The 12,619-nt window shown below is 54.5% G+C and overlaps 1 protein-coding gene across 2 annotated transcripts in view; it reads right to left on the reverse strand.

Annotated features, from left to right (window-relative positions):
- SH3BP5 (SH3 domain binding protein 5) overlaps window positions 1–12,619 on the reverse strand; it is a 79,039-nt gene that overhangs the window by 1,573 nt on the left and 64,847 nt on the right. For both annotated transcript variants that reach the window (XM_022561776.3, XM_022561777.3), the window contains 5 exons: window positions 12,393–12,557; window positions 5,450–5,580; window positions 3,017–3,059; window positions 2,123–2,342; window positions 293–553 (listed from right to left, as the gene is read on the reverse strand). In XM_022561776.3, coding sequence (XP_022417484.1) covers window positions 293–553; window positions 2,123–2,342; window positions 3,017–3,059; window positions 5,450–5,580; window positions 12,393–12,557 — 820 coding nt within the window. The remainder of the gene's footprint in view (window positions 1–292; window positions 554–2,122; window positions 2,343–3,016; window positions 3,060–5,449; window positions 5,581–12,392; window positions 12,558–12,619) is intronic.

A 12,619-nucleotide genomic window follows, 5' to 3' on the forward strand; every position in this document is an offset into this window, starting at 1 on the left:
CGCATCACACAAGCACTTCCATCACAGGACTGCCTACTGCTTTCGTTGTGCGGGAAACCGTATATGTTCCTCATCTTTGCAGATGAAATCTGTCACACGCATGTAACAGCTGGGAAGCAGAAACCTCTCTAGCAGGTGCTTGTCAAGAGGACTGTTGTGATGGCAGATACAGAAGGAAGCAGGTTGGGAGTGGAGCTGGGCGCCATCTCAGGCTGCCACACCACAGCATGTGCACCGAGGCCCTGAGCGTGGCCTCCGGGGCAGGCTCCCCCGAGCAGGGGGCTCAACTCACCTCGCTCCACCTCGCACTCAGGGGAGGAGGCCCCGCTGCACTCACTGCGGGGGCCCAGCACCGGGAACATCATCCCGAATTCCGACAGGGACATGGGGCTGGGCAGGTCCAGGCTGCCGGGCCTCACGGCTGCGGGGAACTGCTCAGGCATCTCCGACGGGCTCGTGGGACCCGAGCTGAAGCTGGACACGGACTGGGTCTCCGAATCATCTTCAGACACAAAGGTGCTGCAGTTGTCATCTTCGAAGGCCTCGGAGGCCACTAGGAGGAGAGAGAACAGCCATCACCCAGGCCTGACAGCCAGCCACCCAGTTCCTTACACGTCTCCAGACGCATCCACTGCAGGCAGGAGCTAGACAGGGCTTGGCAGCTGCAGGGTCCAACCACCTGATCCCAGGATCCCTTCACCTTGCAGGGAAGCCGCTGGACCCCATGGATACTCAGTGTCCTTACCATCACTTTCCAGCCCTGCCCTAGAAGTCAGCGTCACCAGACACTGCCTGAAGGTGGAAGGTGAATTCAGCCACAGATCGGGGGTTTTATCCACCCCAGTCCCCCAAACAGACCCCCCCGTGCACAGGAAGAGGACTGGCCTGCGTAACGCACCCTGAACCAAGCCAGCCAGGCTTCAGGGCTGCCTCCTTCCACGGGATGGGCAGCAGAAGCTGCTGGACGAGACGGCCCTGCGTGGAGTGTCTGCTGGGACCATCTTCTGAGTAACCTGTGATCTCATAAAAGACGTGCTCGGAGCCCAGCTAGATCACTACTGGCCACAGGAGAACACAGTTCCCTTACAGTGCTCTGTAGCTTGTGCCTCGTTTGTTTTGTGGACCGTTATGACCAAGGCCCAGAGACACGTCATTCTCACGGTTTGAAAGCCGCCTCAGCTTTGAACTATTTCCCCCTCAGCCCACACATGATCCCACTCCCCTTTCCTCCTCCCTCTGCTTTAAAAACAGCCTGTAGCATCCCACAGATGATCATCCACGAGAAGTACTGTAATGCTGAGCACAGAAAATGGGCTCAGCTCTGAGTTCAAATCCCATCTCCACTACTTGCTGTGTAGCCTTGGTCAAGGTACTTAACCTCTCTGAGCTTCATGTTCCTCTCCACACAGGGTTTATGAAATGATGTATACTAAAGTGCTCACATCATGGTTGCTCAAATTAGTTTTCCTTTTCTTTTACCTGGGGCCTGGCACTTGAATGTTTATTGGCTGAATTAAGGAACACCCAAGGGCAGAGTGTGGGGAAGGGCCAACGGCCATCATTCCACAGAAAAGGCAGAGAAGGATGTGTGCAGAGACAGTGCTGGGGGCGTTTTCTGGACTGACATAGAGGGAGCCACCACAACCCTCTGTATCCATTTCCCAGGGGTGGTCCTTGGAAAACAGGTCCCCAAGGACAGACACATGTGCAGTGACCACTGGAGGCCGGCGCTCCTTCATTTAATCCTGACGACCGCTCTCTGTAGTGGACGACAGGGACCTTCATGTGCCCCCCGCTTTACAGGGGAAGAAACAGACAGGAGTTACACCCTAGCCCATGTCATGTACTAGTCATAGTGGGAAGGTCAGGACTTGAATCAAATCTGATTCCCAAGTCCCTATTCCAGATGACTCTTCTTCCCTGCGGGACTTCTCAGAGCCTTCAATGCCCTAACGTGTACTTGGAATGTCAGGAGTGAAAGTGTAACATTTCCCAAACATATCTAACCACAGAAGCCTGACTCTGAGGATGCTCAGTAGCATCCTGGTGAACACAGTGTCCCACCAATGGGGGAGGCCCCAGGAAGCAGGTCGCACTAGCTGCACACGTGCCCCTGACTCACCAGAAACAGCGTCAGGCTCGGGCTTGCGCCCCGACAGGTCCTCGGCAGCCGGGCTGCCCCCCTCGGCCCCGACACCGCACCCACGGGGCCCCATGGCGCTGGAGCGCCGCCGCTCGTGGATCTCGTCGGAAATCGTCTCCAGGTTCCTCAGGGCCGTCTTGTACTCGCCCTTCGCCAGGGCCAGCTTGGCCTGCAGTTCGTCCACCGTCTTCTTCAGCTGCTGCTCGGGAGAACGGGGGGCTCTGTGAGTGAGGCCGCCCCCGCCGGCCTGGCGATGCTCTTGAGGGACGGGTTCAAACATTTGCGCCCATCACTCTACCCTCAAGACACGACTGGGGCCCTGATCCCCTTCCACAGCTCTCCACGCAGCAGATATGAGAGCAGCCTCCACCCCGCAACTCCCAGCCAGGTGACAACTTGAGCTCTATACCCAGGAGCAACCACTGGGAATAAGCCCATCAGGGAAGCAGCAGGGGGAGTCAAGTTCCCACAGAAGTCCCACACTCCAGCAATCTGATTCGGGAGCTGTGGTCCTCACACTTGAGGTGCATCAGGACCCCCTGGAGGGTGTGTTAAAACCCAGATGGCTGGGCCGCGCCTACAGAGCCTCTGTTCAGTCGGTCTGGGGCAGGACTGGGAATCTGCACTGCCAGCAAGCTCCCGGGCCCTGCTGAGAACCACTAACCGAGTACAATATGGAAAGCGACTGAAGCAGATTCAGAGGGCGGCAGAGAGCACTAAGGACGCGGCAAGACCACTCTGAAGGCTGAGGACTTGGTCAAGAATGTGTCCCCCTCACTGGCAGCCATGGGGCCATTTGAAAGCCCACTACAGAAAGGGGGGCTTTGAGGGCAGAAAACTCCGATCTGCTTCAAAGCCAAAGGCCACACGTACCTCAAGCTGCATGTAGTACTTCGCCTTGAGTTCAAAGTAAGGCCTGTAGAAGACAGGAAGGAAACCTATAAGAGCACGATAGCAGTGCCCCCAAACAACTCCACGGGGTGTCCAGGGGGCAGCGGCTGCAGCTGGCCAGGCCATCCTCCAGCATTTACTCAGCTCTGAGGAGCCATGAGATAAGGGGGTGCTCCCAGCTCCTGGGCCTGACAGATACAGACACTCCCCCAGGGCCAAGCTGCCAGAAGGCTTATCTCAAGACAAGGGAAACCCACACATATGCACACGTATCCCAGGGCCCCAAACCCTGGCTCACTGTCCTCTCTGGGGGGGCTGTTCAAGGCCACATAGGGCGTGCCCAGCAGCTAAGGTGGCCCAACCTCCTCTCCTAGGGCTGCCTAGCAGAGGAGGCTGAGAAGAAGCTGCCTCAACACACACCGGCTCTGCCGAGCTCATCCAGGGAAGGGAGAGGCACCACCGTCCCTCACTGAGGACAGCAGGGCCACCACAGGGACAGGGGCTCAGGTCGGCCTCTTGGATTCTGTGCTGGACTAGGGGGACCGGACAGCGTGCTGACCCAGCCAGGTCACGGGCAAGAGAGAGGACAAGAAAGGCCAACATTCTACGGGTTGTGGGTTCTGGGTCAGCGGGAAGACGCTGGCTCTTTCAGGACCTCGGGTGTCTGAGCATGAGGAGTTGACAATACTTTATTCTTGAGCCCTTCACCCTCCATGAGCTCGGGGTCTGTCTCTGGCTGTGGGGTCTAGGCCATTCCAGGTCCTATCTCTTTGCTTGGAGGCCCAGCAACTGTGAGTGAAGCCGGGGTTAGTCCCCAAGATCACTGTCATATGACAACATATAGGAGTGGTAGTGAGAAAAGCGGAAGAAAACCTCCATTGAAACCAGTCTTCCAAACACTGTAAATCAACTATACTTGAATAAAAAATATATACATTAAAAAAAAATAATTCCTTTGGGCCCATCTGTGTGTGTCAGTAATAAGATGAACTGTGCTTTCAGTGCTGTTTTATGGCCTACCTTTATTACATATAAATATTATGAACATATTTATATACTAATGAAGACAGAATCTATGTCATTATTTTAACTGCTCTAAACTATTCCAGTGTTTGGAAGTGTCAAGACTTATTTAACCAAAGACTATATTGTTGGACAAATTAACTGTTCCTAGTGTTTGGTATTATTATAACAGGGAAGAGCAAAATCTGACTCCATGTTGGATCTGTTTCTTTGACTTTAACCTTTGCTTTTCATCACTTTTGTTATTATAATCATACATAATGGCCTGCCTCAGGAAACCCTGCCCCTCTGCCTGAATATTAAAGTACCTTTGTTCAGCTCACAGGGAGACAATCTGACCCTGCCCACCCGAAAATGGCGGCAGAAAAGAAGAAATTAACACAACCCCTCCCTGATGCTGGCCAAGCCAGGCACAACTAATGGCCTTTTTACTTTGCTTCCTCACTTCCTCCCCCTCTCTGTTCTATAAAAGAAACTGGCATCCAGACCCCGAAAAGATGGTTTTGGGGGACACCAGTCCTCCATATTCTCAGTCTGCCGGCTTTCTGAATAAAGTTGTATTCCTTGCCTCAACACCCCATCTCCTGATTTATTGGCCTGTCGTGTGTTGAGCAGAGTGAGCTTGGACTTGGTAACATTATAAGAAACTTTTGAAATAAATATCCTGTGAAAAGAAAGAAAGAGAGAGAGAGAGAGAGCAAGAGAGAGAGAGAGAGAGAGAGGGAGGGAGAGAGAGAGAGAGGGAGGGAGAGAGGGAGAGAGGGAGAGAGGGAGGGAGGGAGGGAGGGAGGGAGGGAGGGAGGAAGGAAGGAAGGAAGGAAGGAAGGAAGGAAGGAAGGAAGGAAGGAAGGAAGAGAAAGAAAGAAAGAAAGAAAGAAAGAAAAAGAAGAAAGAAAAAGGAAGGAAAGAAGAAAGGGAAGGAAGGGAGGGAGGGAGGAAGGAAGGAAAGGAGGGAGGGACGAAGGAAAGGAGGGAGGGAGGAAGGAAAGGAAGGAAGAAAAGGAGGGAGGAAGGAAGGAAGGGAGGAAGGAAGAAAAAAGAAACCAGTCTTGCTCCACTTCATCAGCTCTTGGTCTACAAGGATGTGTATTATGTACCTAGTTCACCCCATTGTGCTGACAGGTAATGAGGGACAGGGCCTCATCCACACCATCAACCACAGAGCCAAGGGCACGCCCTGAGTTTCCCAAAGCCCAGCCCCAGCCCACGGGCCAGCTAATGGTTTGCTCTTGAAATTCCTCTTCCTGTGCTCCCAGGTTGGAGCAGCCCCACCCCTGGGGGGTTACAGGTAGCCTGGGCAGGGGGCTCTGGTGGGGCAGGCCACAGAAAAGGTTGAGAAGATGAGGAAGAGGAAACGAGCAGCAGTCCAGGGACCCGCTCGCCCAGGCTCACTTGGACTTGTTGATAGCTCGCTTGAGTTTCTTCTCCAGCTGCCGCATGCGGCCCATGGCCGCATTGTACCTGGCTGCCGTCTCCTTGTGCACCAGCTCGCTCCTCGTCTTGGTCTGCTCCGCCTCCATGACCTTCAAATGACAGCAGAGGTCAGCCCAGCCAAACCCAGAATGGTCCCTTGTTGGGGTATTACTTATGTAATTAAAAAAAACTAGGAATTTGGGATTCCCATATACACACTACTATATATAATGTAGATAAACAAGGACCTACTGTAGAGCACAGGGAACTAAACTCAGTATCTTTTAATAACCTATAAGGGAAAAGAATATGAAAAGAATATATATGTATATATATAAAACTGAATCACTGTGCTGTACACCTGAAACTATCACAACATTGTAAATCAACTATACTTCAATAAAATGTTTTTAAAATAAATGAAAAAAATTATTTGAGGAAATTAGTGGGCAGACTAAGATTAAATGAACTTCCAAAGAGAACAGGATTATTTTTCCCTATTCATCTATTCTGGAAAAATCACATCAGATCAGATGAAATAGATCGGCTGAGGCAATGAGCAGGAAAGAAGAGAAGGAAAAACAAAAAATCAGAGGGAAAAAAAAAAGAAACATTCTCTGATTTAGTTGACGTCCACTTCCTCTGAGTAGCCACTGTGGGTACCTCCTGTTCTCACCTAGGGTCAGGGACTGAGGGGCAGGCAGGCGGTACCAGTGGGAACTCAGACGTCAGGGACCTGGGAGCCCTACAAAGCCAGGTATGTGCGCGTCAGGACGGCAAGGCAATGGTGACCTCAGCTGTTTGGCCCCTTCCCAAATATCCTGAGTTAGCTGGTGGACAAGAATCCAGGATCCAGAGGGTCAAACTGAACAGATTTTGGGGTTTACAAAAATTTGTGACCAGGTGACCAGTCAGTGTTCTGGTGGGAGATTCTGGTTTTAAAAATGAGTTCAAGGGGGCTTCCCTGGTGGCGCAGTGGTTGAGAGTCCGCCTGCCGATGCAGGGGACGTGGGTTTGTGCCCCGGTCCGGGAGGATCCCACATGCCACGGAGTACCTGGGCCCGTGAGCCATGGCCGCTGAGCCTGCGCGTCCAGAGCCTGTGCTCCGCAACGGGAGAGGCCCACGTACCGCAAAAAAAAAAAAAAAAATGAGTTCAAAACCTAACAATCAAGGGCCCTCCATGGCAGCTCAAAGGCACATTCCTAGAAACAGGGACAGTGTTGGTTCTCTCCCCCATCACCTAAAAAGCATCAGAACAAGGCCAGCTGGGAGGAGAGATGATGCAGGAGATAAACAGCAGTTTAGGCCACATCAGTGGCTCACAACTTCCTTCTCATCTTTTACTTACAACTCACCCAAGTGTTATGGGATGAACTGGAAAAGCAGCAGCGAGGTGGGGCGAGAGGGCCGTGCTTTATTTTACCCAAAGAGCAGCAGGGAGGAGACCCAGCAGGACAGTTGCAGGAGGACACCACCCAGGAGGAAGCCAGCGGTCCATCACCCCCTCCAGGCAACAGCCACAGTCAGCCCGGGGAAGTTTACTTATGCACTTATAATAAGGGGTTTTTTTAAGTGTCAGGAAAAATTCTGAAAGACTTCGATATGAGCATAAAACGACTGGGTGCCCTGTCCTGTCTGGGTGTCCTGCCCCCTTCCAGGTTATCTCTGCCTTTCGTTGTCTTGGAGCTATTTTATGACCCTGTAAGTTGAGGAAAACTGATAGTAATATAAATGATTCTTACCCCTAGAAATGAAGATTGTGTCCAGTAGAGATGCATTTGATTATTGATTGCCCTGTAAATATTGACCAATTCTGTATCTTGTAAATTCATTTCAGCATTCCTAAACTTCTGTATGAGTGTGTTTTTTGAATTCTCCTTTGAAAGAGCTGTAACATCTTATTAGTTCCATCCTTAATGAGTTAAATAAAATCTTTGACAGAACACTTTATACTTATCAGAGTTCACCCTTTACCTTCTTTAAAATGTATATCTTTTAACAATTTTTTTTGTTGTTTTCTGTTTTTTGTTTTTAACAATGGTTTTAATGCTTGAGATACTTTTAAAAACAGAATTAAAACAAAGTCAGAGAATGGAAATAGGGAAGTGAGACAAGCTGGCATGTGGTGACAGGCTTGCTAAAATGACCTCTCAATCAAGACCAAGGGGCTCCGGAGAACCCTTCCCCTTGGCTTCTAACACCAAAGATGTCACAGTGACATAAAATGCACTCGAAACCTCCCCAGCTTGGTCACTTAGGGAAACGGTAGTAACTCTTCAGTCCTGTCTTAAATCTTAATCTTTAAGGATTCACTGCTGTAACCTTTAAGAACACACAAAACCCAAGCATATCAGACAGATGAAGCCAACCTATTGTGTGATCTGTTCCACTGCAAGAGGATTCAATGCAGGGTTCACCTTTAAGGACCAGTCTGAAAGCATTTTAAATAGGCGATCTACAAAAGCTCTGATCTGAGGCTACAATACAGAGCATTCCCTGCAAGGAGCAGGGCTCTCACCGACTGCACACAGGCCCTTGTTCTTCCTCGGCCCTTCGTCTGCAAAACTCTTCCTAAAATTAAACACTCGGAAGGCTCCGAGCACTTGGCGACATTGCCAGCGCAGAGTGAGGCAGCAGCAAGGACGCCGTCCCGATTCACCCCCACCAGTCCACCTACCATCCCCGTCCCAACCCCCCGACCCCACGTGCACATAACCCCCTGCTCCCGCAGGAGTCTCCACTCCGCTTCCCGCCTCTAGGGAGAAAGTCCCCAAGCAGGTCACCTTGGTTACGTCTCCTAGGTAACCAAGCAGCCCCTGAAACATGGAACCAGCTGTGAACTGTGTGCCCAGAGGTGGGAAAGGAATGTGGGGATACGGGCGGATGCTGGGAAGGTGGAAGCCACGAATGGAAGCACAACGCAGATGTCCCTGCAGACCTCAAGGTGGCCAGACGCACGTGCAACCCAGCCCTGGGGCGCCAGCGCCCAGACTTCCGCGAAGGCTGGGCTGACAGATAATTGGCCTGGACTCTGGGCCCCTGAACCCCCGATCAGCACCACGCTCTTCAGTTTACCACCAGCATATTCAACTCAGAGCTACGTACTCTGATTAAGCACCTACTGTGTGCACAGAGCACACTGGAGACCAAACCCGGACCGCCAGCCTCACAGGGCAGACGCCCAGCAGCACCGCGCTACTCGGGCAGCTGGGATCCAGGCTGTCGGGACCACCGGGCCCAGGGGCGTGGGTGGGGGCCGGCAGCAGAGGCTGCGCTGGGGGGCTCGGTGCGGGGTGCTGGGGGAAAGGGCGTGGGCGGGGAAGCACTTAGGGCTGGGGGTGCTTAGCAGAGCCACCCGTCCACCCTCCGCGGGCAGCGCTCAGCTTCCCGCCTCCTTCCCCAGAGCTGGCAGGCTCCCGGAGAAATCACTATCTGGGCACCAACAGCCCTGGGACCCTCTTCCCCAGGGGGACCATGTCCCGGGGCTGACCCACGGGCTCTGTGCTAACCTCTGGGTGCACTGGCCTCTGCGGATTCTAACGACTAAGAAGTCAGCATCCCTGGGGTTCCCAAAACCCACAGACACACGCTCCTACCCCGCCCCCCGGGCCGGCTCCAAACGCCCAAGGACTGACCACCTGCTGCTGCCCAATGGGAGGCTTTGAGGCCCCAGGCGTGAGGCCTGAGTGACCAGAACAGCCGCAGCACCACGGCCCAGGCAGGCAGCAGGTAGCGGGCCCTGGAAAAAGCATGTGGGGAGGCCACCGCTGGTGCTCGGGACCCTGAGAAGCCACAGGCTTCCCCCTGGGTCAGCAGAATAGACAGAATGGGGCCCAGCAGTGCTGACGGGCCCCCTCCCGGGAGCCGCAGGGCAGCCCAGGCCCTCTGCTCACAGCAACGCACAGAAGATGCTCAAACAGATACTTCCTACAGGGACACCAACGGGCACTGCCAGCCAGGCTGGGTCCCCTGCCGGCAGAATGAGCTCAACCGACCAGGAGACGTCCAGTCAGCCCGGCTCCTCTGTCTCACATTCAGCTCTCCCAACCTCGAGGCCATCCACCCTCATGCCCAACATCCCGGAGCTAAGAGCAGGGTCCTCCGCTCCCGAGAAGGTGGCTTCATGGTCTCCTCAGATCCTCGGCCCATTCAGGCTGATTTCTGATTCCTCCTGCAGCCCTGGGTACACAGGACCAAGGAGGTAGCTTCCCAGGACCTTGGGGGACAGGTGGTACATGCCCACCAGCACAGAAAAGCTGGCCATGTGCATCCCAGGGCTCAGATCCACGCCCCCAGGGCCTTCCTTTCCAGGAGCTGCTGGTCCCTGACAGTTCATGTCTCCCCACACCTCCTCCCTAGAAGGGCTGCTCCGCGGCCAAACTGGGTGAAGCTGGAGGGGCCTCAGCTGCCTAAAGCCCAAGTGGGAGCAGCAGGGACGCCACGTCCCCAGTAAGGCCACTCAAGTGCGTCGCGGCTTCCAAAGCCCTGCTGATCCCAGCTCTGAGTGCAGAACTGTTCCTCTGTCCCTGCCCGGGGCACTGCATGTGGCCTAACAAGAGAGACCCCGGGGCTCCAGCGTGGCTCCAAGTGGAGCTGCCCATTGTCACCCTAAGTCTGAAGGAACAGAAGGGACACACGGATGGCCTCAGGTAAGGAATGTGGGGACCCCAGGATCCTTCCACTGTGCCTGGGGTGGAGGTCACACAGCCCAAAGCACTGCCACTTCCTCAAGACAGCCTGGACCTTTCTGAGCTCTGCATCTTTCTCTAGACTCTTATGTGGCAGTTTCTTCAGGAGAAGAGGGTGAGATGACGCTCCCTTCTCCTGAAGAAACAGGCTTCCTGGAGGATCTAGAAGTCAGCCAAGGCTGGGGACATATTCCAGGCCGTTCGCTGTCTTTGTCCAGCAGCACTCAGGAAGCCGAGCGTGCCAGGCCCGCATGGCCCCGGGAGCATGCTCAGTCAGAGTGCGGCTCACAGCAAAGCCACACGTGAGCGCCTGTACCATCCGTCACAACCCTGGAGTGTGCCCCCTCCAGGCTGGATTTCTCAGTGACAGAGGGACATGGTCGAGGACAGCTCTGCCAAGGGCTCTGTCTCTTGCTGGTGTCAGTTTCCAATTCTCCTTCTCCCTCATCAGGTCAAGGAGCAGCATCTGAGGCCCATAAAACTGGGGAGGAATCTAGGGAAGAGGAACGGCAGCCCCAGGGTGGAAATCCTGGCCTGTGACCCAGAAAATCTGCTCATCCGCAGGGGTTACACCCCCATGACCAAGAAACCTTCAGTGACCTCAGTGAGAGCACACATCAGATGACCCTCCCTGGGACCGACCTCAGGGGCCCCATGCGACGTCAGGAGGCCCAGGGCCGTTTGGTACAGCCCCACAAGTTGCACACTGCACAACCCCAAGAAGCGCCATTCCCAAAGACTGGTGTGAATGGTGCTTCCGGAGTCATGGGATGTGGAGGTCTTGAGGACACCTCTCCCGGACTGCCACTCACCATCCACTTAAGGTCCCAGGACTTAAAGAGTAGAAGGAAAAAAAAAAAAAAGCAGAAACCCATTTTGTTCTTTTTTAAAGGACAGATTAAGTGATTTCTGAATGATTCTGACTAGCTTGATTTGGGTCTTGTTTGGGGTGGACGAAGGGCAGGAAAGAAAGGCAGGCCTTCAGCTAATTTCTTGCAAGGAGCTACTCTAATTTTTTTTTTTTTTTCTTGTCCTTTTCATTCTGTCAGGCTGTGGCTTGTAAATTTCCAAGATTTCCAACCTCCCCTTTGGCGTTTCCCCAGTGGACCCAGGAAAGCTGTGTTTGGCTCTCCCAACATCGTGTTCACTAGGTGGCAGGAGGCCCCAGGCCACACAAGCCCGGCTGGGAGCCCGGGGTTCAGGGGAGGTGCTACAGAGTCGACCCACATTTGACACCAAGTCCAAGCCGTTTGTGTGTCAGGCATTCCATTTAAGGAAGCACAAGGCCATCTTTAATTATCAGGTCCCCCAGGACTTGAGCCACCGTGGCAGGTGACATTGAAAAGGTTCTCTTCCAGCCCCGCAGGTGGCCTCTCAGGGAATCCAGACTAGCTCCCACCCTCTACATCACCCTTCATCCAAGGCCTCACCCACCTCCCCACAGCAAACCAGCTGGAGGAGGGGAGGAAAGAGGTGACAAGTCCAGCTATACCCACCACTTCCGATTCTCAGCAATATGGCCAGAGGGCAGATCGTGGGAGCTGGTAAAGGGCCAAACAATGATGGCACCAAACCTAGGAGTCAAAGCCCACTTCCTGTGCATACACTGGTTCCCCAGACCCCAGCCCAGCCCGAAGGCCGGCCTGCGCACCCCCTGTATTCTGGCCTCATCTGCCATGGCCCCCGCTTCTCACCAACTGGCACCCACCCCTGAGTCCAGGCTCAGCAAGGTCCTCCACCCCAGGCTCCAAACCCAGTCAGTCCCCTGGGACTCAGAGGGAGGGGACTCTGGAGAACGATCGGGTCCCTCGGGAAAGCCCCATCCACAGTCAGGACCGTCAGGGGTGATCTGAACCAGACAAACCTCAAACGACAGGGAAGGGGCAGGTACGCCTGTCACCGGGTGACTGTCATCGCGGAGTACGGCTCAGTCCCAGGCCCGCAGAGACCCCATGGAGATGACCACCTGTGACGCACAACATGCCTGGGGGTCTGTTTCCTCTGCTCGGGGAAACCAGCGGGGAGTCTGGGTCTGATGGGCACCTGCACCCCGAGGCCGCAGGAACCCAAGGCGGACGCAAGCCCAGCCCCTCTCCCCACCCCACGCCCACACGCAGACGCATGCCCCCGCCCCCCGCCCCTGCCCACAGGCAGGCTCAAGGCAGAGGCGCGCACCCGGGCGTAAGCCCAGCCCGGCCCTGGTTCCACGGACACGTTCCGCTGAGACTCATACCCTCTGGGTGGCGTGGTTCAGCATCTCCTGCCAGGCCGAGTCAAACTGCCGCTTGTCATCCTCCAGCAGCCGCTGCTCGGCCAGGGAGATGGTCTCCTTGGCGGCGCGGAGCACCTCGGTGGCCCTCTGGAAGTCCTGCGTGGCTCTCTGAGCTTCCAGCTGCGCCTGCGCGAGAGAGAAACCTCATGAGGCCTCGGACACAGCAGGGGCTCCTGCTGGCTCATCAC

The sequence above is a fragment of the Delphinapterus leucas genome, chromosome 4 (assembly GCF_059928025.1).
Source record: "Delphinapterus leucas isolate spDelLeu-1000000601 "Yukka" chromosome 4, BTC_Dleu_Yukka2, whole genome shotgun sequence".
NCBI classification, from domain to species: Eukaryota; Metazoa; Chordata; class Mammalia; order Artiodactyla; family Monodontidae; genus Delphinapterus; species Delphinapterus leucas.